The 22,461-nt window shown below is 42.0% G+C and overlaps 2 protein-coding genes across 2 annotated transcripts; both read right to left on the minus strand.

The window, feature by feature from the left end:
* Positions 1-3,642: 3,642 nt before the first annotated feature.
* Positions 3,643-10,910, minus strand: ndufs7 (NADH:ubiquinone oxidoreductase core subunit S7). Its single transcript, XM_005934882.3, has 8 exons — positions 10,816-10,910; positions 9,929-9,965; positions 7,654-7,725; positions 7,435-7,555; positions 6,241-6,420; positions 5,878-5,924; positions 4,702-4,790; positions 3,643-4,028 (listed from the first exon to the last, which is right to left on the minus strand). Exons 1-8 carry the CDS (start codon positions 10,829-10,831, stop codon positions 3,931-3,933), a joined length of 660 nt encoding a protein of 219 aa, XP_005934944.1. The 5' UTR covers positions 10,832-10,910; the 3' UTR covers positions 3,643-3,930.
* A 1,671-nt stretch (positions 10,911-12,581) lies between these two features.
* LOC102288808 (transmembrane protein 79) lies at positions 12,582-20,302 on the minus strand. The gene is made up of 5 exons (XM_042225917.1): positions 20,299-20,302; positions 19,884-20,168; positions 17,096-17,656; positions 16,338-16,551; positions 12,582-14,614 (listed from the first exon to the last, which is right to left on the minus strand). Exons 2-5 carry the CDS (start codon positions 20,155-20,157, stop codon positions 14,383-14,385), a joined length of 1,281 nt encoding a protein of 426 aa, XP_042081851.1. The 5' UTR covers positions 20,158-20,168; positions 20,299-20,302; the 3' UTR covers positions 12,582-14,382.
* Positions 20,303-22,461: the final 2,159 nt, after the last annotated feature.

A 22,461-nucleotide genomic window follows, 5' to 3' on the forward strand; every position in this document is an offset into this window, starting at 1 on the left:
TGTACCTCGTTCCTCTCCTTCAGGGAACAGAAGTTATAGACATAACTAATCGTTTAAAAGTGACATATTTCTAGTAACTGCACGTGTTAACATCTGTCTACATAATGAAAGACAATTGTTTAAAACAAGGTATCAGCTGTCAAAAAGTTCATCGAGGTTACCACAGAGTACACTGCACACTATGTTTTCATTTATGGTCTCAGATAACTGTGCACGCTATCTGAACATGTGGAAATAAGTTACCACCTGGCGCAGACTCATTAATCATTAGACGGATGTGATGATGCAACACCAAGCGGCAGTCAGGTGGGAAACTACAGCAGCTGGCAGATCTGAATCAGGACTTGTATTTTTGCAAGTGTGCTCGTGTGCAAAATGAAGAAGCAAAAAAAAAAACAGACCTTACACCCAAGAGGGCACAAACTACACATGAGGACTGAAACTTAAGTGATATATAAGAAATGAATCAGTGCACATACACTAAAGTAAATCTGCTTATTATAGTTGCCAGTAGTTAAAGGGGAGCAAACAAATGCTAGTTACATGCATGCATTTGTGGTACAATGCTGTGCAAAAGTCTCGAGCCACCTCTTCTTTCTTTATATTTTGTTTGGAAAATGGGAAATATGTGCCATAGTCCAAAGGACATTCAAAGCTCTTCTCTGGATGTTAGCGGCTCGTAGTTCTGTTCTCTGTCAAGATGATCCAACAATGCTTCAGTAACGATGAGGTCCAGGCTAGGGTTAGGTTTAAGCCAATCCATGACTGATTGGGTTCTTCGTGCATTTTTCTATCCAGGCATGCTTTTATTGCATTGGCAGTGTGTTTGGGATCTTTGGCATGCTGAAAACTGAAGCTGTAGCTAATCAGATACTTTTCACATGGTATTGCATTCAAAATAAAAATGGTTAAAACCCTGTCCAAACTAACCTCTCGCAGTGAGAAGGAATTGAACCAGATATTTGAAATGTACATTAATCACTCCATCAGCCGTGTTGACACTGATCTTCACTCTTGTGTAACTCGGCAGGTCTCAGCCTTTTCTCCCTTTTCCCTTCCTTAAAAACAGCTTCCTGACAGCCACCCTCCCACTGAGACCATTTCTGAAGAGACTTGATCGAACAGTAGCTGGATCAACTGAAGGTCCAGATGCATCCCTCAGCTCTTGTGTCAGGTCTTTTCTGGATTTTTTACCCCATTTCTTAAGAAGATGACTTTCAGATGCAGTTCTTTCGGCCCGTCACTTCTTTCATTTTCCACTTGTCCAGTTTCCTCAAAATATTCAAGTAAGTAAGTAAAACTTTATTTATATAGCACCTTTCAAGATAAAAATCACAAAGTGCTTCACAGAAGCTAAAACCTAAAAATCAAAATCAACCAAAAGCAAGTTTAAAAAGATGAGTTTTTAGCTGTTTTTTTAAAAGCGACCACTGAGTCCACAGATCTCAGGCTCAAGGGGAGAGAGTTCCACAATCTGGGGGCCACAGTTACAAAAGCTTTGTCGCCTTTTGTTTTCAGCCTCGTATGTTGGACAGCAAGCAAGCCCTGGTCACATGACCTCAGGGACCTTGTGGGAATGTATGGATGTAAAAGTTCACTTATATATGTTGGTGCTTGTCCATGCAGAGCCCTGAAAGTCAAGGTCAAAACCTTAAACTGGATTCTGAATTTAACGGGGAGCCAGTGCAGCTGAATCAGCAGGGGTGTGACATGGGAAAACTTGGAGGACTTGGTCAGAAGCTTTGCAGCAGCGTTCTGAACAACTTGCAGACTCTCCAAAGAGGCTTTACATAAACAAGTAAACAAAGAATTACAATAGTCCAGACGAGATGAAGCAAATGCATGAATGACAATTTCTAATTCGGAGCGCGACACAATGGGACTCAGCTTAGCAATGTTTCTCAAGTGATAAAAACAGGAGCGAACCAGAGATTTTACATGGGCAGCCAAAGTCAGAGCTGAGTCAATACTAACACCAAGGCTCCTGATAGACGGTTTGCAAATGTAGCAAGTGGACCCAAGTTTTTCCATAACAAAATTTTTAGGAGCACAAACAAGAACTTCAGTCTTCTCCTCATTTAGTTGATGAAAGTTTCCAGCCATCCAACATCTAATTGAGTCTATGCATTTTTGCAAAATCTGTAGGATAGGTGTTTCAAGATTTAATAATAATAATACATTTTATTTATAGGCGCCTTTCAGACCCTCAAGGTCACCTTACAAAAACACAATTTAATTTAAAATCATTTCTTTGCTGTTTTGTTTAGACACAATGTGGGTTCATCCCTTGAATTAGGTGCCTTTTTTATGTTTGAATGATTCATAGGTCAGTGTTAAGAGGTTTAATCGACAACAAAAAACATTCCTCAAAAGAGTTGTCTACAAGGACTGAACTGGAGATGAATAAAAAAGCCAAAGTCCAAAGAAAATCTTTAAAAGACCTTTGGAGAGCTATTGCTCAAGACCACTTTAAAAATGACAAAAAGTCTGGCTCCCTGGCAGCAAAATAAGTAAACTGCTCTAGAGCTTTACACATGATCACCCCCTGTAATAGATCAAGGCTAGTATAGCAATTCAACTGTTGAGGATATTTATTTCAGAGCTTCCTGAAATCTTAGTTTTGTTTTGTGCTGCTGTAACTGTTGATGACTTAATAACTAAATATCAGATGAACCTGTGGACTACAACGTGTTTCACCTCAGTGAGACTAAACAACACAACCTGCAGAAATGTTTTTAAATGGTTGATTCCTCTAGCATCCTGCTGCCTTTTATTCATTATTTTGGTATACATTATATAGACACACACACACACACACACACACACACACACAAAAACCCACTGCTCATAAACATGTAAATTTTACTTTTGTGGAATTGAAACAATCAGATTAACGGAAGAACATAAAACAAAGACCCTGAAGTCACAGTAAAGAATCTCTGCATACTTGTGTTTTGATTGCACAGTGGTAGAGCAGTCTCAACAACCAGGTTGTTGGGGTTCCTCCCAGAGTTTAAAAACATGCATTTCAGATTATATTGTGACTCACACTTGGCTCTCATGGCTGCACGGTAGATAACCATAAAGTGAATTCATGTTTGAATTTTTAGGGAAAAAAACCCTCTACATTAACTGTAGGACACCTATGATAGGCGATTTTCATCCACGTAATTCTCTTTGTTTTAGCTTTAGAGCCATTTTATAGGTTACCTTTCTTCAGTTTATGAGATGTTGTAGAGGCAAAATAAAATAAGAGTAATTCAGCTAGCCATGTCTTTTAATATATACATTAAAATATTTAATGCACATAAGGGTTAAAAGGGTTATAAGGGTTCAAATATACCTGATATTAGTGATAGTGTTACAAAACTGCAAATTAGTGCTCTAGCGTTGTCAGCCTATTCCATTATAGAAGTACATGCAAACATACACTAACCTTTTTACTCCTTTGTGTGTGTTTTAAAAGACCAAACTCAGAGCGAAACAATCAGCACACAATAAAAGTGCATTTTGATTCCAACCACTGCAGAACATCCACAAACACCAGTGAAGGTCAGGGCTGGCGATCACAGGAGCCCCCTGGTGGCCGAGACTCGGCTCTGGCGTTCACAGCATCAGAAATGACAACAGCTGGCACGGGACTTCACGTAAGCTCAGTTTATTGAAAATAACACTTAAGATTCTGAAATATGCCACTCATATTCTATCTTCATGAATGACTGATGAGATATACAGTTTTTCTGATGGCTACTTGAAGACGTGAATTCAATTTAAAGCTGTAATTTAAATACACAGCGTGTGCCGTCTGTAAATTACAACAAAGACTTTAATGACGTTCGTTCCTGCAGCTCTACATTGAGGAGGAGCAGCGCTCCAAATGCAACCAGAATACAGTGTTTACAAACAGACGCACACACATATACAGATTGTTCACTTCCTGTACCAGATCTTTAATTTCTTCTCACGCTTGATTTTCTTCTGCAGCTGTAAAGTCCCGTAGAGAAGAGCCTCTGCAGTGGGCGGGCAACCTGCAAGGCAAAGGTACTGATAATACATGTTTCAACAGAAACACGAGGCCACATAACTGCACAATGACATTAGCACTGCGCAGTCATCTCCTATTTAAAACAATCAAACATCTATATTTGATTACTGCTGATGACACAATTACTAGTTTTCATACTGCAGCTACAGATCAAGTACGAGTGCTTCTCTCCCCTTCCCCAGCCAGCAGACTCCAGGCTGCCGTGTTTATAAATTATTACTATGAAAAAGATGTTGATCTGGACTAGTGTGGATGGGGAACACAAGACCACAGACTGAACACACCAACAAATGTGAGAACAACATCTCTTTGCAAAATCTTAATCTATCATTCAGCAGCAGAAGCACGAGTGAGGTCAGCCACTGGAGGCCTACAGGCGTTTTCATAAAGGTTGACTTGGTTTATTGGCTCAAATCTAACTGATTGCCAGTTCTGCTCCACTCCAGCAGAAAATATATGAAGATGGAAAAGGTCACAGATTGAAGAGGCTTGCAATATGGTAGCAGAAACCCTTAATTTGGTAATTCTTAATAACCAGACTACAGAAATGGCAATCCACAAATATCTCTCCACTAACTGGGTGTCTAGACTACATTTTCCACTTTCATTAATAAGAAAATGTGCAAATTTTATCCTTTCTCTGTAATAAACTCTACCTGGAACATAAATGTCCACCGGTACGATTCGGTCACAGCCTCTGACGACAGCGTAAGAATAGTGGTAGTAGCCTCCTCCGTTAGCACAGCTGGAAAAGAAAAAAAAAATCCAATCAGCTCTCTTTAAACGTGACACCACAGCAGCAACATTTCACGTCAACGTCACAGCAGTAATAAAGACACTGCCGAGTTTCACGTTCAGCTAAATTATGGGTTCCTAATGACACAGATGTGTTGTGTCCTAAAACCCAGCGTTGCTTTGATTGTGCTTGACCTTTTCCTCTGCAATCTCTGATTGTGTGATTGGCTGAGCCTCAAAATGCAGCTCAGTCTGCTTCCCAGCTGCTGTCTGAACACTGAGTGGAGACAAGCCCACTCCAGCTTTTCCACCACACTCATGTTTGCTTTATTTACATGAAGCAGAGATTTAAGCACGCGGACAGCTTAAAATCATCTCTCTCCTTTGATTATAGCGATAATCCTGTTGTTGTAATTAGTGTTTGTATTTACACGAAGCACTCATTTCACTACCTGGGACAGGCTTAGTTTTACCTGGTTGACAAAGTGTTTTTAGGTGGTTAATTTTATTTCTTTTCAATCACTTCTTCAGTTCTTTAGTGCTTTGTTAGTCTTTTGACTTCCTTTACTCTGATTTTGCTGCACCTTTTTTGCCTCTTTCTTTGCAATTAAAATAAAACCTCTGCTAAGACAACTGCTTTTATGCTTCTTCTCTCATTCCTAGCAGAGCTGATCATTAAAAAGCTCATTGTGATGATCCGAAGGTGTCGGGATCCTCAAATCTTTTTTCCCCCCACCCACCTCAGCCTGCTAGTGTTGCAGTGAGGGTCTGACTCTACGACATCACGATTTAAGAGTGTGCAAGAGTAAAAATTACAAACGTGCCAGATTATTTGTCTTTGTAAGACTGAAAAGATGGGTGCACACACCAGCTTCTAAACATCGTTTATCGTTAAATCAAAAGTGAATAAGTTGCAACTCAAAATTTCATAGGTTGGAACGAGCATCTTCAGCACTTTGATCCTGTCTCTTTATCACAGAAGCCTAATATTTCTTTAACTGCCCCCCCCCACCAAAAAAAAAAAAAAAAAGGAACGACTTGATCAGTGGATCAGTGGTTGGAATAAAAAGATTAGAGAAGATCTCTTCAGGACTTACCTTCCCATGGAAATGACATATCTGGGCTCAGGCATCTGGTCATACACCTGTTGGGAAGAAGAAGCGGTTCAGACACTCTTATATAATGTCTAACTAAGTCTAATCTGTAGATTCAGCTGGAGGCGGCTTCATGCCAGTCACTCAATCCACCGGCAGGCTGCTCATAATCCAGCCAGCGTTTGCTCAGCTATCCTGCAGACAGACAGCACTGACTATGTCTACAAGCTGTGAGTGAAAACACATTTTTTGTTTCTCCTTCAATTCCCAAACCCAAGTCAAACCTCACACTTTAGCTAATCAGTTAAACTGCAGTTAGGTGAAAGTGATGATGATGATGATGATTAGTGGAGGCCCTTTTCTCACCTTGCGCAGGGCTGGAGCCATCTTATTGGTCAACGTTCCTGCCACGATCATGACATCTGCCTGCCGGGGACTGGCTCTGAATACGACTCCAAAACGGTCCATGTCGTAACGGGGAGCCGCCATGTGCATCATTTCCACCGCACAGCAAGCCAGGCCAAAGGTCATGGGCCACAGAGAGCTCTGAGGAGGAAACAGCAGTTATCGTTTGTGCAGTTTCTGGGCAATAGGCCGCAACTTTTACAGGGTTATCAAGTTTTTGAGGACGTTTACTGTCTCAATCTGTACTTAGCTCTGTATGTGCATTATGTTAACGTGAAAGCAACAAGTCTGCAAGTTACTTTTGGCCCTTTAACCCCCATAGTCACGCTGTAGTGTCTAAATCACGTAACTGATTTAAGATGACCTAGCAGCAAGATGCAGCCTCGCTGAGTCTCTGTTTCAACTCGTTTTGAAAGCCTGGACTTCAAACTGTATACTAGTTTTTAAACTCTGTTGATAAGCCAGAAAAAAAAACAGTTATGATAAACAACTTGCACCATACTTTCTCCTGAATACTGTTGTAACAGATGTTGCATCAAGAAAAAAGGACAGCCCTCGAACAAAGACAAAAGAAAAAAAAAAAAAAAGGACACCCCCTTTCCTATTGGTGGGAAAATGCACCACGTCAACCAAAATAAATTATATGACAACACGTGGCATTCGGTTGCTTAGAAAGAGGGGAAAGTTTGGGGAGTGACGGCAGAAAGCAAGAGCAATATCGATAGTGAGTTTTGAGTGTGTTTGGAGTGAATGGTTAGTGTGTAGTATTCTAGTCATTTGTTTGATTTTGTGTGGAAAAACAATAAGGTCACTGAAAATAAGAAAATAACTGAACAGAGAAAAGCGAGGTTGTACTGAGACGAATGATATCAAACAAGACAAGCTCAATAGTTTTTAAAGGTGAAATATAAACAGAAAATCAGAAGTAGTCGACCCCAGGGGGTTAAGATCCATAATACCCCAGTTACAGTGTCACATTTACAACGTTCTTCAGGTGATGGTGGGGTCACATCACATGCTGACAGAGAACTTGGTTTTATTTCTAGATGTGTACTTTATATCAGACTGCTTTGTTCTCCATTTGGCATGTAATGAAAACACAGCGCACATACTCATGAGCATGTTAACACAGCTCACGGTTTCTCATCTACTCACCCTGCGAGCCCAGTTAACCAGGTCGTCCAGCTTGGTGATCACATACTCGCCCTTGCTGCTGGCTGCAGCCGTCGGTTTGGCTGCAGCCACCGCCGTGCTTTTCTCTCTAGCTGGCACCACGCTGCAGCAGCAGGAGGAGGGAATGAGAGAGAGTAGAGTTTTACCATGTGCATTAGTTTGAATGTATCTGTTACCACAGAATCTCTCTCATAAACTCACCTTGTGCTGTTGTTATCATTTTTAGCAGTGCTGTGCAGGCTCTTGTGCTGAAGAGCAAAAACTGAAATGGGCCTGCGGGGACAGAAGTAACAGTTAGACATAGCAGGATGTTAAATGTTAAAGCCACTCCTAACAATAAAATAATGCACCACAAAAGCTCTCAGCTTCACAAAAAGACAGCATTTGAAATGCTATCATCATTTGATGGTACCGGGTGACGGACAGATGGGGGGGATTTCTTTGAGGGCGATGCGATGGCAATTTTGCCTGAGCCTTCAAAACCTGGTGGTGCTTTAAAGGATTAACTTGCAGGCTGGCTGCTGCTGCTTGCCAGTGTGGAGGAATAAAACCTGACAGCAAATGTTTCAGTCTTTGTTTTTTTCTGGAGGTTGCTTCATCTTGTTATTTTCTCCAATAACAAATTCAGAACGTTGAGAAGTAAAATCGGGTCTACTCCAGGCACGCGCAGAGGGGGGGGGGCTAGAGGGGCTTGAGCACCCGCCCCTTTCCTGATGGGTGCCCAAAGTGCCCTTTTGTTGAGGCAACTAAAATTTTTTTTTTTTTTAATGTGTGTGTGCGTGCAGACTCCTGTCTGTGCCCCTCAGCAATAATATTTAACTATTAATCACAGTTTTGCTAAATACGTAAAAGGATCTGGCTTGCATCAGTCACATGATCACATTTAACCAATGATCGCCCTTGATGGCAGAACGCGCTGGTTACGAGCCGGGAACAAGCTCACAAAGAGCACGCGCATTTTTAGCGGTCCGGAGCTGTAGGAGAAACACAAGTTAACTCAGAGACACAGACTGATGCGACAAAACCAGTAAGTAGGTGTACAGCGCACACTGTAGTGTATAGCACCCAGGAGTATTGGCTTATTATGTACACGTTGGTAAGCTGTCTTGTTGCAACTGACGAACTGAAACAAACGAGCGTGCTGTGTGTGCAACAGCGCGACAAACATTACCTGTCCTTGTATTAACTGCACAAGTAGTGCTGGTCATAGCTGCTGGCTACCTGTGTAAGGCTGTCATGGGTCTGTAGCTCTGTCACCGTTTTAGGGAACATATTTAGTTTTAAAGCAAGTTACAGGGCTTTTCCTGCCTTTCTGGAAGGATTATATTTCACTAAAAAACGATCTAATATGCATGTCCACATAATTATGCATTATTATAATTATAATATATTAAAAAACACACGCTGTATTTTAAAAAACATACATTAAGAAGCAGATTATATTGATTTATATTTTAAATAAGACAAAATTTGGATTTTACAGCAGTAAAATTATTGTATCTCTACAGTTTAAAAATGTAATAAGCTTTGCCCCTGCACAGAGTGGATAGTGAAACAAATGGAATCATCATAAATACATTACTTCATATTTATTACTTCCCCCTCCTCATTGCTTTATTATTGTAGCTCTAGTAATAAATATGTAAGGATTCTGGATCAGCACCATGATGCCCATAGTATATACAGTATTCTGAAGAAGGTCTAAAATGTCACTGTGTGTGTGTGTTTTATTTATATGGATTATTTTAAATGATTACTCATGATAGAACATTGTCCAGACATGCCTGGTAAGGACATGAGGAGGAAACAGTAGGAGCTGTGTGAGGCTACTAAAGGCAGGGCTATAACATTTTTCTGTCATCATTTTATTATAGATTAAGTGCAAGAGTTGTTAGGTGTGGATAATTAGATTATAGTTTATTGCAATAGCAAGTTGTGCCTTGTTCTCAGATAGACAGCAAGTGGAGAGTGATATATGAAATGATGGGATGGAAGGAGGAAGAGAAGCAAAGAGTGATTCACAGGCAGAGCCTAAATTATTTCTCACAGTTTTTTGTTGCCTTATGGTTCCAAGCGCTGTCACCAATCTTTGCATTTTGTTATTATCTCATGACACTTGTTTAATCAGCTACCATCTCTCCTATGGACTTTTTAATGTCTATAGTCTCAGATCAACACAGCCCTGCCCTCCCATATTAGATTCTTGATGAATGTGTGTTGTTATTCAGCCTGGTTCAATGTGCCCCTTTTTAACTTTGAGCACCCGCCCCTTTAAACCTCTCTGCACAGCCCTAGTCTACTCTATATGTGTGACTACCTTTTGTTATTTGTTTTTAAGATGACCGCATACAGAATGCATTTGTACACAAGTATAAAGAGAACCTCTTATGAAGTGTGATGCTGTAACAGCTGTAAGCAGGACAAGGCCGGATTAGCATCGGTTTCAATACAAGGAACCAGATTAGAAGGTTCTTACCTTGTTGAAAAAGAGCCAAATATGGCCAGGCGAGGTGCTGCAAAATAAATACAGAACGCATTATTACACAAGGTGAAGAAACTTTAACAACTAGAGAGAGTGCAAGAGCTAGAGGTGTATAAATGGGGCCTTTGTTCAAACTATGCAAAGAAGGATTTTTGCAAGCTATAGGAGCAGCACCATGTCTGCACACGAAAAACACTTTCTCTGCATGCCAAACTACACTGCAACATCTGTTCACTTAAAGTAATGTCAGCACCCAGCTGTTGACAATCCACCAGAAACAAAGTGTAACACTTAAAAGTTATTATAACCTTATGGTTGGGAGGGGGGGGGGGAATCTAGGAATAGAAATGTATTAGTTTTCTTGCTGTCTGTGACATATCAAATCAAAGCCGAAAAGTAGAAAATTTCTGCCTCGTTTCAAAAAGTCTTTAACTTGTGCTTCTCAAGCTGTGGTGATCGCAAACTCGGGTGACAATCCTAAAATTGTAAAGTTTTTACACCAAGTTTGGTTCCATGATCAGCACTTCGAACCTGTCGTCTTGCACTGGGAGGCACCAGCTTTAATCCAGTATGGATGCAGTCGTTAGTAAACTAAAATAACAGCAGTCTGGGTGGTTTAAACACGACATTTGTCAAAGCCTGTTTTAATATCTGTTTAATGTGACTGCTGCACGCTAACATGGCTAGCCGTTATGCTAACACAGACAGAGCAAGGTCAGCGGCGCTTTCCTTAAAAGTTACAAACCGGCCGTCAAACGCAGCCAAGCCGCTGTGCAGTTCACTCCCCTGGGCTCATTTTTAAAATACTCAGAGCAGCATGAGTATAAAAAGACACCAACGACTACAGAAAAGCGTTTAGTTTCAGTCAAAACATCACTCACCTACCAACGCCGCCATCTTTGGAGGTTCTGGTTACGTCAAACGGGCTCTTGTCGTGTGAGAGCGCGAGCTGCTGAGGGCGCTGCTGCTACATATTCGAGCTGCGCACTTTAAACCAGCTCAAATCCTCAGAGACTCATAATCAAAAACCAAAATAACAGACAAACAATAATCCCTAAAAGTACTAATACAATACTGGGGGAACATTTTTGGACTTTGACTTTTAGAAATACTGAATTTTCGTGTCTAGATGTCTATATATTATTAAATAGACTGATCACAGTCTTTAGGTAACTGTTTGGCGCCTCCAGTGGAGGCACATTGCTACTGACAGACTTGAACGTCTCCAAGGGTGATTTATGACTGTGGTTTCTCATGTATATGTATGCATTTGTAAAAACCTCTGCGATGCTAAAGAGTATCAACAGATACTGTCACCGTGACACATTCAGACTGAGGTTAACTCACTGAGCCTCACACGTTTTCTGAAATGCCCCACATTTGATGCATGATTTTATCAGTTACATCCACAGTGCCTCCATGTCCCATCACTGGGGCCCACCCCACAGTTTGAGGTGCAACTTAAGTTTCTGTGCAGAGGAAACAAAAAGTAAACCGTTTGAGGGACATAATTTATGTCATTAGTCAATAAAACATTTCCATTTTATTTAATTTATTTATTATTTTATCTATTTTTAGAGCAAAACCACACAACACATTTCTGTTTCATTACTGGCCAACTACACTGTACTTCAGAAATCGTGAAAAACACCAGTGGGGTTGTGGCTACTCTTACTTTGGAGATTATTAGAGTGCATTAACAGAGCTTTGACTTTCACTTACGTGTCAGGTAATCGGAGCAGCAGCAGGAACAGCCTGGCTCTACTGGTTGAGCTGCATTCAGGAGCATGTTGTCATAACAAATACATTTATTAAATCAAATTTATCACACTCGAATAACGCTGTCATGTTACCAGGGCTGATTTATATCTTCTGCACTAACACATATGATCGTGTGTGTGCTTGATCATATTTAAAATATGTCCGTGTTGACTCTTTTTTTTATTACTTTACGATCACAGATGAAGTTGAACTTATTGTCTCCATTCATGTGAGTGTTGCACCATGAAAACAGAGCACAGCCACGCCAAAGGTTCGCACCAGCATGAGAGCACAATAACATCAAACACTGCAGGAGCGCCTGACTTATTATTGGAGCTGCTCAACGGCTGAAAGCAGCAGTCTGTGGTTTTAGTTTGATAGCAGAGAGCGAGAGGTCCTGCACGGTCTAACCTGTGTCTCATTAATCTCCTGATCCATCTCTGTAAACAGATTTAAATGTCTAAAAGTGTTTAAATGGTTAATTTTCTGTTCATTTGCTGACCTAGAGTGATGGTTTGTTTCCTCTTGGTTCCATCAGGAGGAGGATGGAGATGATGAATGGGAAGCTAATCTAACATCTTTATGTGCAGATTTAAAATAATTTATCTCAAATGAAATGAAAGCAGAACAGACGAGAAGCAGCGCAGCAAGCAGATCGTCGATTAATCTCCAATTTATTTTACTATGAGTGTGAAAAAAGAAGCTCAAACTTGAATTACTTTGCTTGCCAAAAAAATCCAGAACTTCAGCTGACTCTGAAAGCAGCTTACAGGAAGTTTGTAACAGATGAAGTTTATTCAAAGTTGTTTGGAAACATGTTGAGGAAATCCCCAAATTTGATGTTATATACAGTCCTGTGCAAAAGTCTTGAGCTAATTTCTTGATATTTTGCTAGGAAAATGGGAAATAGGTGAAACATCTGCAAACATGCATGGAAATACAGAAGACAAAAACAGTTTGTACAATTCTAACAAGCTTAAGAAAGTTAATATTTGGTGTTGTCTCATTTCACTCTGTACTGTACCACTGTACATGGTTGATTTGACTTATTCTTCAACACAGTCCGAACTCTCAGGAAAACTTTCTTTCTTCTGGAATATTTCTCCAGACTTCTCAAAGCTCTTCTTTGGATGTCGACTTTCTTTCGTTCTGTTTTCTGATTCCATAGAGTTGACATACTTTGACATACCACTGCCTTTTCTTCCCGTTTCCCTTTCTTAAGAATGGTCCATCCTCCCACTGAGACCACGTCTGATGGTCAGTAGATGGACATGACTTCTTCTTTAGTCCCCCATTTGTCCTGTTTCTGCTCACCATGCCCAGTTTCTGGCTCGTGGCTCTTTGGGATTCACTTTGTTATGGCAAAAATGTTACTTTCTTTGGATTTTTTTGTGGATTCAACTAAAGAAACTGGAACAAATTATGAGTTATTGTAACATTCTGCTACTAAGATACAATTTCTTTGCCAAGTGTTACATTTAAACAATGCAGGTTCATCTGCTGAGTTAGGTGCCTTTTTATCACTTTGAAAAATGACCAGACAGTCTGGCTGCTTGGAAGCAAAATATTTTGAAGAAAAACAAAAGAGTGGTGGCTCAAGACGTTTGCACATTAATTTATAAGAAAGGAAATTAAAGGTCTTTTAATAAACAGTCATTTGTAAAGTAATTTCAGGCATTCACTCTGAAACGCATCAAAACGTCTGTGTTCCCCTCTCACCGTGCTCTGTGCTCAGATACCTTTAGAGCCGGTTATTTAGTCTGACGCTGACAAACCTGTGTGCTGGTTGTTTGTAACGTGCGTGAGTGTGGTTCAATCTTTACTGCTATTTGGAAAACTCAAATAAATCTCTGGATTTGACGGTGAAAAATATGCATTCAGATTCAGTGAATACCTCGGGTCAACACTGCTGTAATTATAGTAATCTGGATCCCTGGGTATTCTTCAGTTGAGTGTCAGTTGTCAGATGAAACGCACTGCGTCTCATCTCGTTTTTGTTTTGGCCCCGTTTTGGTGCCACAAACCGAGCAAGTTCATCAGCAGCAGCGAGGACGCCAGCAGGGTGGAGATGGAGCACGTTATTATCACATAATGACAGTCCCAGCTCTGAAAACGCGCGCCGCCGTCTCTCCAGGAATAGACGCCCAGCCAAGGCAAAAGCAAAGAGCGGTCAATGGAAAACCAACAACGGCAAGACATTTTTTCATTTGGTTTTTTTTTGTTTGTTTGTTTTTTACAAAATGGCTTTTATTCTGTCTTCATCATGTACAAACTTTGTCAAATAATAATAAAGTCTGACAACTGCAGCTGCTTTGCTCGTGTTTCGGTCAAACCAAATCCAGCCATATATATGTATGTATATATAGCAGAGCTTTTAAGTATTTAGAGTTCAAAACATTAAATGTAGGCACAGGAATAGCTTAAAAGGACAAATGTTTTATGACTACAGCATTGTTCAAAGGCGTCCCCAGCCACTAGCAGGCGTAGCTCTTGCATTTCAGATAATAAGCATGAATCCACATAAAAGGTTGTGTATAGGGAGGAGCAAGAAAACACAAGTCAAGCCGTCACAGAGTTGGAGGTTGCAGTGGCAGCACGGGTAGCTGTGCTGAACTGCAGACCACAGGAATGGGCTATTTTTGGAAAGATCTCCTCCTCTCGGAGAAGGAAGCAGGCAGCTCGCCTCTTCACTGAGCGTCCAGGATGTCTGGTGTGGCACTCGGGCTCTGTGATGACCAGGAAGAGGGGGTGACCTGATTATAGAGGACGTCCTGAGAGCCAAAAAGTGGCTCTCTGAGATGGAGCATGTACACAAGGAACAGATTAAGAGCCACCATGGCGAGGAGTGGGAAGACGCTCAGGCCGGAGCCGAAGCCTCGCCAGGAGACGCACGTGTTCAGGGCGACCCAGTAAACAAGCCTGAGGAGCACGAAAAGAAAACATCAAACAGGAAATCAGACACTCACAGCTTCCCCACCAGCGTTACCTCCAATCGGCTAAGCTCAGTCTGCCAGACATGTTTAATAACTCCATATTTTTAAATAAAGTCTCCCAAAATACATATACGCCTTTCAATGCACTGCAATAAATGTTGCTACAATCGATTTGTAGGGTCATAAATTGACCTTCTTTTGGGAGTGGGTGCAATAACACAAACAGCTCTCAGCAGTTTATAGCAACTTTTGAAACCACAGTTTTACTGGGCTTTTTTGTACTCTCGTTTTTTACTGGCCACAGCAGACAGCTGCTCAGCTTTAAAAACCAACTGAGTAATACCCGTCCAGCGTCAAACAGCAGTGCAGACGCAGTGAGCGACGGGCTGTTTAAATGAGCAGGTTAAGAGACAGATGCTGCATTTCACTCAGATCTTAGAGACCAAAGTAAAGGAGACAAAACTTCAGGAGGTCACAAATGAGGCCTAACTAATATCTAATAAGATGGTTGATAAATCAGATGCACAAACCAACTTCACTTTGTAAAACTGGCAAATTTTGAGGCTCGCAGTCTGAGCTCTGCACCACTCTGTGACGCAGAGCCAGAGCTTCTCTTTGGGTTTGTTAATGACAGTGGTTGTGTTCATTTTTAGCCCTGTCAGTGGCGTGGCTCTACAAACGGCAGTGTCAGCCTGTCAGTGCATCGCTTTGGACTAAAATAACTATCTCAACGCCATCGCCGTCATTTATGGTGCACAGAGGATAAACTTTTGGAGAAAACGTGTGTGGTTGTCACACTTCTGCGTGAACTACTGATCACTGAAACATCTTTCAATAACCTTTCCTTAAAGTGCTGGCTCAAAATGGGTTTCCTTTTTATTTTTGCAACTGTAACAAAAAGTCATTAACCTTTTGGTCTTGGTCCCCTTTACCTCTGTCTAGTTTCAACATGGGGTTGGCATTTTGCACTCTTCCTATTCAGTGTACTAACTCTGGACTTTTCTCAATTCTGGTCTGTGAAGCAGAAAAAAGTGTCACTAATTAGCACGTTTGCACACTGATGACAACACTGGGCTCACAGGAAAGCCTGGCTAGCATGGCTAGAAACTCTTAGGTTGTTGCAGGTGTAATATTCAATAAAGCCTGTCTTTATCGACTTTTCTGCCAAATAAAAAAATAAGATATTAAATATTAATCTGCATATATGGGTTTTAATTTATATCGTATTTGCCAAATCCACTATTTATTACTTAAAAATGTGTTACTGGTGATGTAGAGGTCTCAAAAAGTCAAATATGATACACGTGGCGTTACAGGGTTAACTCTCCGTGCGGACATCACGGTCTCATCTTAAAATGTCCGAGTTCTTTGCTGGGAACAAAGTGATCTGTGTGTAACAGTTTGGAGTTATTCTAGACCTGACTTTTAGGCGGATTTATTGGTCCTTATTTGTGTAGCACTCCGGCTACGCAGATAGAAGGATTATGGAAATTCAGCTGACGTGGAGGCTGCTGAGACGTTTATGTAAAGTCCTCCAACAAGCCAGCAGCTAGCAGGCCCATCCACAGTGGGTAATTCAAATGGCTAGAATGGGGAAGAGAGTGACCACAGAAGGGAAAGAAAGGAAAAACAAATCGTGCATCCGGTAAGGTCGGACCAACCCCACTGGCTCACAGGAGCTTTCCACCTTTCTCGCTTTTGAGCCTCACCTTCCAAAGATGAACATTATGACCAGGATAGGCACCAACTTCAGCTGGTCTTGAGGCAGTAACGCAGCCATAACAACAAGGTTCAGGACATAGAGGAGTAACTGCTCCAGGGATGTGGTGACGAAAAGCTGCTGAACCGCACCTCTTCTGGGAAACGACTCCTGCAGATCGAAGGAGCCGTTGCAGAACTGGCAGGCTGCACCCATGAGCATCGCTGCAAGGGATAAAGGAGCAATAAGTCAGTTAGCATCTTGAATCTGGGCCATCTTTCCGCAAACAGCGCACTCATCCTGACAGCACACTTTGTTTTTGCAATTCCATCATTTGAATGTGAAGCAAACGCCAGCAGACTGGCCCACATGCAAATGCTCCTCACAGCTACCAACCTGACCTTTTTTTTTTTACCACCTGCCCTCTTATTCCGAGTCACTCTCGGTTGGGAAGTGATTAAAATGTTCTCGAACAATTAGGCCACAGCCTGGGAGATGAAGGACACAGCCAGCCTCTCATTGTAGTTTCCATTTAAAGCTATGTGAAGGAGAAGGAAATTATGCTTCTCCCCAGAGGCCTGGGAGACGTCTGCTGCTACTGAGGCTGAAAGCGCATGAAATTAAAGAGGACAGGAGACACTGAAGCATTCCAAGACAAAGCAGCCAGACAAATCAAATCCTTTCTTAATCATTATCTTTCATTCAAGGCTCTCACATGGCTGTTTTTGAATGTCAGCGTGCAGGTGTGTGTGTTTGTGAGACGCATACCGAGCAGGATGGGGACAGCGGCCACCACACAGCAGCACAAGGTGAAAACGATGCGGCTGGTTACGTCAGGGAAGTCAGGGGGTTTGATGGGCACGTAGAAATAGAGTGCATAGAGGATCCCGGACGCACACAGAAGCGAGGCCAGCACCGAGAAGAAAGCGGGGACTCGGCTGCTCTGACAGCATGTGCACTGGCAGCAGCGGCATTGCCCCCGATCCGAAGCCTCCCGCGCAGCCACGCAAGTCTCTCCCCGGCCCTCGGAGCTCCACACAGCCAGCTCCACGCTCTCCGGCAGCGGCCCTATCAGAGGCCGACCCTCGTCCACAGTGCAGTCCAGATTGGTGGATTCTGGACTCCATCTCGGTGCGTCTGTGCCGTTGGGAATGTCTCCCTGAGAGGCCGGGGTTGGAGGGCCGACGCAGTTTTCCGTGGCGGCGTCCAAATTGCGCGCCGTGATGATAGGACTGGAAAGAGTTTGATCCAGCTCCCCCTCCTCCCCACGATGCGCTCGAGGCTCTTGTGGGAGACTGACGCCAGACTGCTGGTGGCAAGGAGCAGAGCCTGTTCGAATCAGAGCACATTTAAAAAAAAACAACATCAAAAGCAATCAGCTGCAGACTTACTCCAATCAATCATTCACTTTCTTACTTTCAAAATACAAAGCAGAGTCGAAATACTCATATAAACTGTTCTTACAAGATTACTCTGATGATGGTTAGGCCTGCCCACTAATTGTCCAGCAAACACTGATCAGTGAAAAGAAGCTAGTGTCACAAAGTTTGGATTAGTGGGGGGGGGAGCAATTAGTGGCACCTCTAGTTTACGTGGTTGAACTGCGGTGCTTACACACTAATTACATTTACTATAAGGCTGGATTTCTGCAGGCTGCTGGCCTGCTCATAAATGACTGTTCATAGTTTAGTATTCGAAGCATGTAAACAGTAGGTAATATTAGCCTAATACACAGTGTCCTTAACAGGCTGGCTTTGTGTACACATTTGTGAAATCTATATTTGAAAGGTTTGTTATTATGTTTTATTTATTTCTCTAGTCATTTCAATGCTACTGAAAATATGTGTAGAAAAAAAGATCTATCAAAACATTTAAATGAACCAATAAAGAGTCTAATTATTGCTTTGAACTTTAATTCATCTTTGGTTGAGCTGTAGTAATGATATATGCATTCACGGGCCATTTTATTAGGTCAATCACATGGCAGCAGCTCAGTGCATTTAGGCGTGAAGACATAATCAAAACCACCTGCTGAGGTTCAAACTGAACACTAGGATGAAGAAAAGGTGATTTAAGTGACTTTGCATGCGGCAGGATCGTCGGTGTCAGACAGGCTGATCTGAATATTTCAGAAACTGCTCATCTGCTGGGATTTTCTTGCACAACACAATGGTTTGACGAAGGGAAGCAATCCAGTGAGCAGCAGCACTCTGGATGGAAATGCCTTGTTGATGTCAGAGGTGACCTTTTAGAGCGCTCCGAGCTGATAGATAATCAGTTCACTGCACTCAAACGGCCTCCAGAGTCACCAGATCTCAATCCAATAGAGCACCTTTGGGATGTGGTGGAACGGGAGATTGATGTCATGGATATGCAGCCAACAAATCTCAATCAAACTTCAGCACCTTGTTAAATCAAAGCCCTAAAAGAACCAGAAGACAAAAAAGGGCCCCAACCTGGTACTAGCAAGGTGTCCCTAATGAACTGGCCTGTCTGACACCGGAGCCAAAGAGATCTGAAGGTCCAGATCCAGGAAGGAGGAGAAGGAGAGCCTGGACGGGTCGATGTGAGTGTATTTGCATTACTGTCAAATAATCTAATGAAAAGGACCAAAACAACCAACAACCAGTGAAAGGAATTAAATTTTCTGTATACTAAAAGTGTGACATAGTTTAACCAAAGGGTTGTGTTTTAATACACAGAAAATAGTCCTGTAGAGATACTTCTTTAAAATTCTATCTAAAGTGTAGACGGTCGCACCAACTCGCTGTTGGTTTTGGTCTTTAAATGGGATTTGTTTATAATAAGTAAAGTCGTACATCATGAGGTGCATCCCGACTGCCACAAAAACCACGTGTCATCTTTAATTTTCATTACATTTCATTCACTTCTAATTAAGCATCTGACGGGTGCGATATGCAGAAGAGAGCCCAAAGACCAACAGAAGCCCTCAGACACAAATTAAAGCTCTAGAAAAAGGGTTTGGACCGAAACGTAAAAACATCCAGACTGCCGCTGCTGCAAGGACACAAAACAGCACACATTAAACACCAGAAGCTGTTGAGAAGGGTTACAAACATCTGGACACTTCACATTACAGATGGGAGTCACCCACCAACACCAACTTTAACTGTTTCCCTCACAGCTTGGACTTGGTTCTCTCACACAAATATTAAATCTAATTATAAGAATGTTTGTCTTGTTTACAAAAAAAAGCTCCATTTCCTAAAACACAACTCAAGTTTTTATGATATTTTACCCAGAATTCAAAGCTGATTTTTCCAAAATCTGACTAAAGTCAAGGATTTTAAAAGTTTTTTCTCTTCTGGAAAATGACTTAACTTGTTTTTTCTTAATGTTTTTGTGATATAATTGCTCTTAGCTTATTCCATTCAACACAAACAATGCTTTTTTTCCCTCTGCAGACTCTGTCCTAACTCTATTTGGATCCAGCCTGGACTCAATCCGACTTTGGCTTTTGCTAATTTGCTCTGGCCTCCCTTCAAATCCTACAGCTCCGACGAGGAGACAGTAAAAAGCAGCGGCAATAACTCACTCCTTGGCTGATCCGTCGCTGGTGGCGGTTCCAGCGAGTGCTGGGAGCCGGAGACAGAGTGGGAGGACGAGTGCAGCTCCTCCACCGACGACTCGGGGCTGTCTGACACCGGAGCCAAAGAGATCTGAGTGTCCAGATCCAGGAAGGGGGAGAAGGAGAGCCTGGCCGGGTCGATGTCCTGGAGCTGGTTGATGATATCGCTGATGGATTCCTTCATGCTGTCGAGCTCCTTTGCATTCTGCCGGTTAGTGGCCTGAAGCCCCGAGGTGCTCATAGTCACAGAGCCTGAGAGGAGCAGGAAGAGGTCCAGGTGGAAATCAGGCCAAGATCAGTTTAAAACATCAGACTGCGGAAAGAGACAAGAGGGAGAAAATCACCTTAATTCCCCAAAGTGTCAGAAAAGCTTGATTAATACACACGTCTGAAAAAATATCCCCGAGAAAACACAGTGATTCATCTTTATTTTCCCTTAAATATCGTCAGTAATCCGCTTTCTTTCAAGCCTCTGCTGTCTTTGCGCTTTTCTTCTACCTGTAAGGCCCAATTTATATCCTGCTTCAGGAATCTGTTTGTCTTGACCAGAACAGCCCTGACCTCAGGGGAAAGGTCAGCGCTGAGGGAGACGCTAACACTCAAAAACTTCACTGGGACTTTATGCGGGCTTTTTTGGGGGGAGGATAGAGGAAATTATGGGTTTATGCACATGGTTATACAATAATCATCACTGACAGGATGTCAAAGTTTATCTTCCCCTGTTTCTGTTGGGAACACTTTCTCATCAGGTTTGAATCCCTGTCAGTAGAGAAACTCAGCAAATCAGCACACGAATGTGTCACACTCTCGTGCACACCGAAGCACGTCACAATAATCACAGACTCCAGCTTTATGATCTACAGCGGGAAGTCCAGAAGGTGGCTGGCGTGCACCGTGGTGTTGCCCTGCATCCTTTAAACGTATCACACATGAGACTGTGTGAATCTGCAGGTTTCAACACTTTGGAGGGAGCTTATTATTAGTTAAAATCTTCCTTTTGGCTCGTATTTCGCAGCAGGATGACTCAAATATCTATGTAGTAAAATGGAAAGCACTGCAGAGGTGTAATAAATATGCTTTGACCGTTTTCACCTAAAAGGAGCAAATCGATATTTTGGGAGATAAGAAGCCCAAATCCATGAAGCTACAGCAAACAGCTGACCTGCCGAGCAAAACTGAAACAGGGAGAAATGTTAAATGTGTATTTACTCACATACTGATTAAACAAATGAGACATAATGTGTTTATTAACAAGATTTAAAGGCACTGGAAGTATTCACATAACGTCCCCCCTGTTTCTAATCTTTCTTGAGCAAAGTGCTCCGACTGCTCAGTGTGTCACCATCAGGGATCTCTAAAGTTATATTTTGAAGTGTGGATGTCACTACACGTCCCTTCAGTACTGATAATCAGTTCTCGGCATCTTGTGAAAAGTATTTCCTGTCCTGGCAGCTTTGACCAAGGTTTTAGAAGCTACAAATTTTAAAAACACATATTTCAAATCCAAAAAACACAGGATTATAACACTGATGAGATTTCAATTCAGAAACTCGTGGATTCATGGAAAATCTTGTGTTACATTGCTACTGTGAGGTCAGACTTTAGCTTTCTTCTAAGAGAACTCTGGAGGATGAAACAGGGCAACGTTTCACCTGTTCCCATCTCATGATGTGAAACTGAACCAGAGATGTTCAAGTTAGTTAAAAAGGTCTAAAAAAGCACAGAAGCAGCTTACTGGGACATCTCCTTTTTGGCTCTTCATGGACTACTTCAACTCCACTATTGATATCACAAATAATCCTAAGCAGTTATTGTAACACTGTACCTTTTCCTGTATTACAACAGTAAATACAATCTATAAATACATATTCATTTATGACTGTTTTCTACATATATGCATACACACGGACGAATGTTTCCAGCACTTATGAACTCTAAAGCACATAAAATGCACTTACTGGACAAAAGCGTCTGCCAGGTGTGCGTAAAATAACATCAGTCACGCGCCTTTGTCTTCAAAGGCTTCATTAACATCTGCAGATTGAATCTGGAGCATTTTTCTCTGGGTTTTCTTGGCGCACAACCAACTGTGGCGCAGAGCGGGCGCGCACGGCGACGTTTCTCCAAACAAGCGAGGACCTTACCATGTATAGAGATCAATTAGGAGCCACGGGGCTTGAAGGTCTGGAGGAATAAATGTCGGTGGCGGTTATCGGAGCTGGCCTGGATGTGGCGCGTAGGGGGCGGAGAGGGGTATGTGGCTTTAAAACCCGCTGAAAAATAACTTTCCCTTCAGTGTTGAGCCACTCTCTGAAAACAAAAACTTTATACGATGCCTCCTCCACGAAGCTTCTCGGGCTCAGTGTAGCAGCTGCAGGAAACACCTCATTTATTGATAGATAAATAAATCAAATGAGGGGAAAACGCACGCGTGAAAGCTACGCGTAAAGGACAGGTCATTCACAAATCACGAATCGTGTATTTTGTGGCATCCAGCAGCAATTAAAGCGATTCATTTCATTTCACAGACAAACCTGCCTCACTT

This window comes from Haplochromis burtoni, unplaced genomic scaffold (genome assembly GCF_018398535.1).
Source record: "Haplochromis burtoni strain Fernald_Lab_line unplaced genomic scaffold, NCSU_Asbu1 Contig_189, whole genome shotgun sequence".
Lineage (NCBI taxonomy): Eukaryota > Metazoa > Chordata > Actinopteri > Cichliformes > Cichlidae > Haplochromis > Haplochromis burtoni.

Bases quoted from the DNA above. Each gene is read 5' to 3' on its own strand.
- ndufs7 (XM_005934882.3), bottom strand. The intron at 7,556-7,653 runs GTGAGTTTATGA...CTGCTGCTGCAG, and splicing joins AATGATAACAACAGCACAAG to CGTGGTGCCAGCTAGAGAGA. The intron at 4,029-4,701 runs GTAGAGTTTATT...TTTGCCTTGCAG, and splicing joins GGTGGACATTTATGTTCCAG to GTTGCCCGCCCACTGCAGAG.
- LOC102288808 (XM_042225917.1), bottom strand. From the start codon at position 20,157: ATGAGCACCTCGGGGCTTCAGGCCACTAACCGGCAGAATGCAAAGGAG. The intron at 17,657-19,883 runs GTGAGTTATTGC...TGATTCGAACAG, and splicing joins AGCGACGGATCAGCCAAGGA to GCTCTGCTCCTTGCCACCAG. The intron at 14,615-16,337 runs GTGAGGCTCAAA...CGTGCTCCTCAG, and splicing joins ATAATGTTCATCTTTGGAAG to GCTTGTTTACTGGGTCGCCC.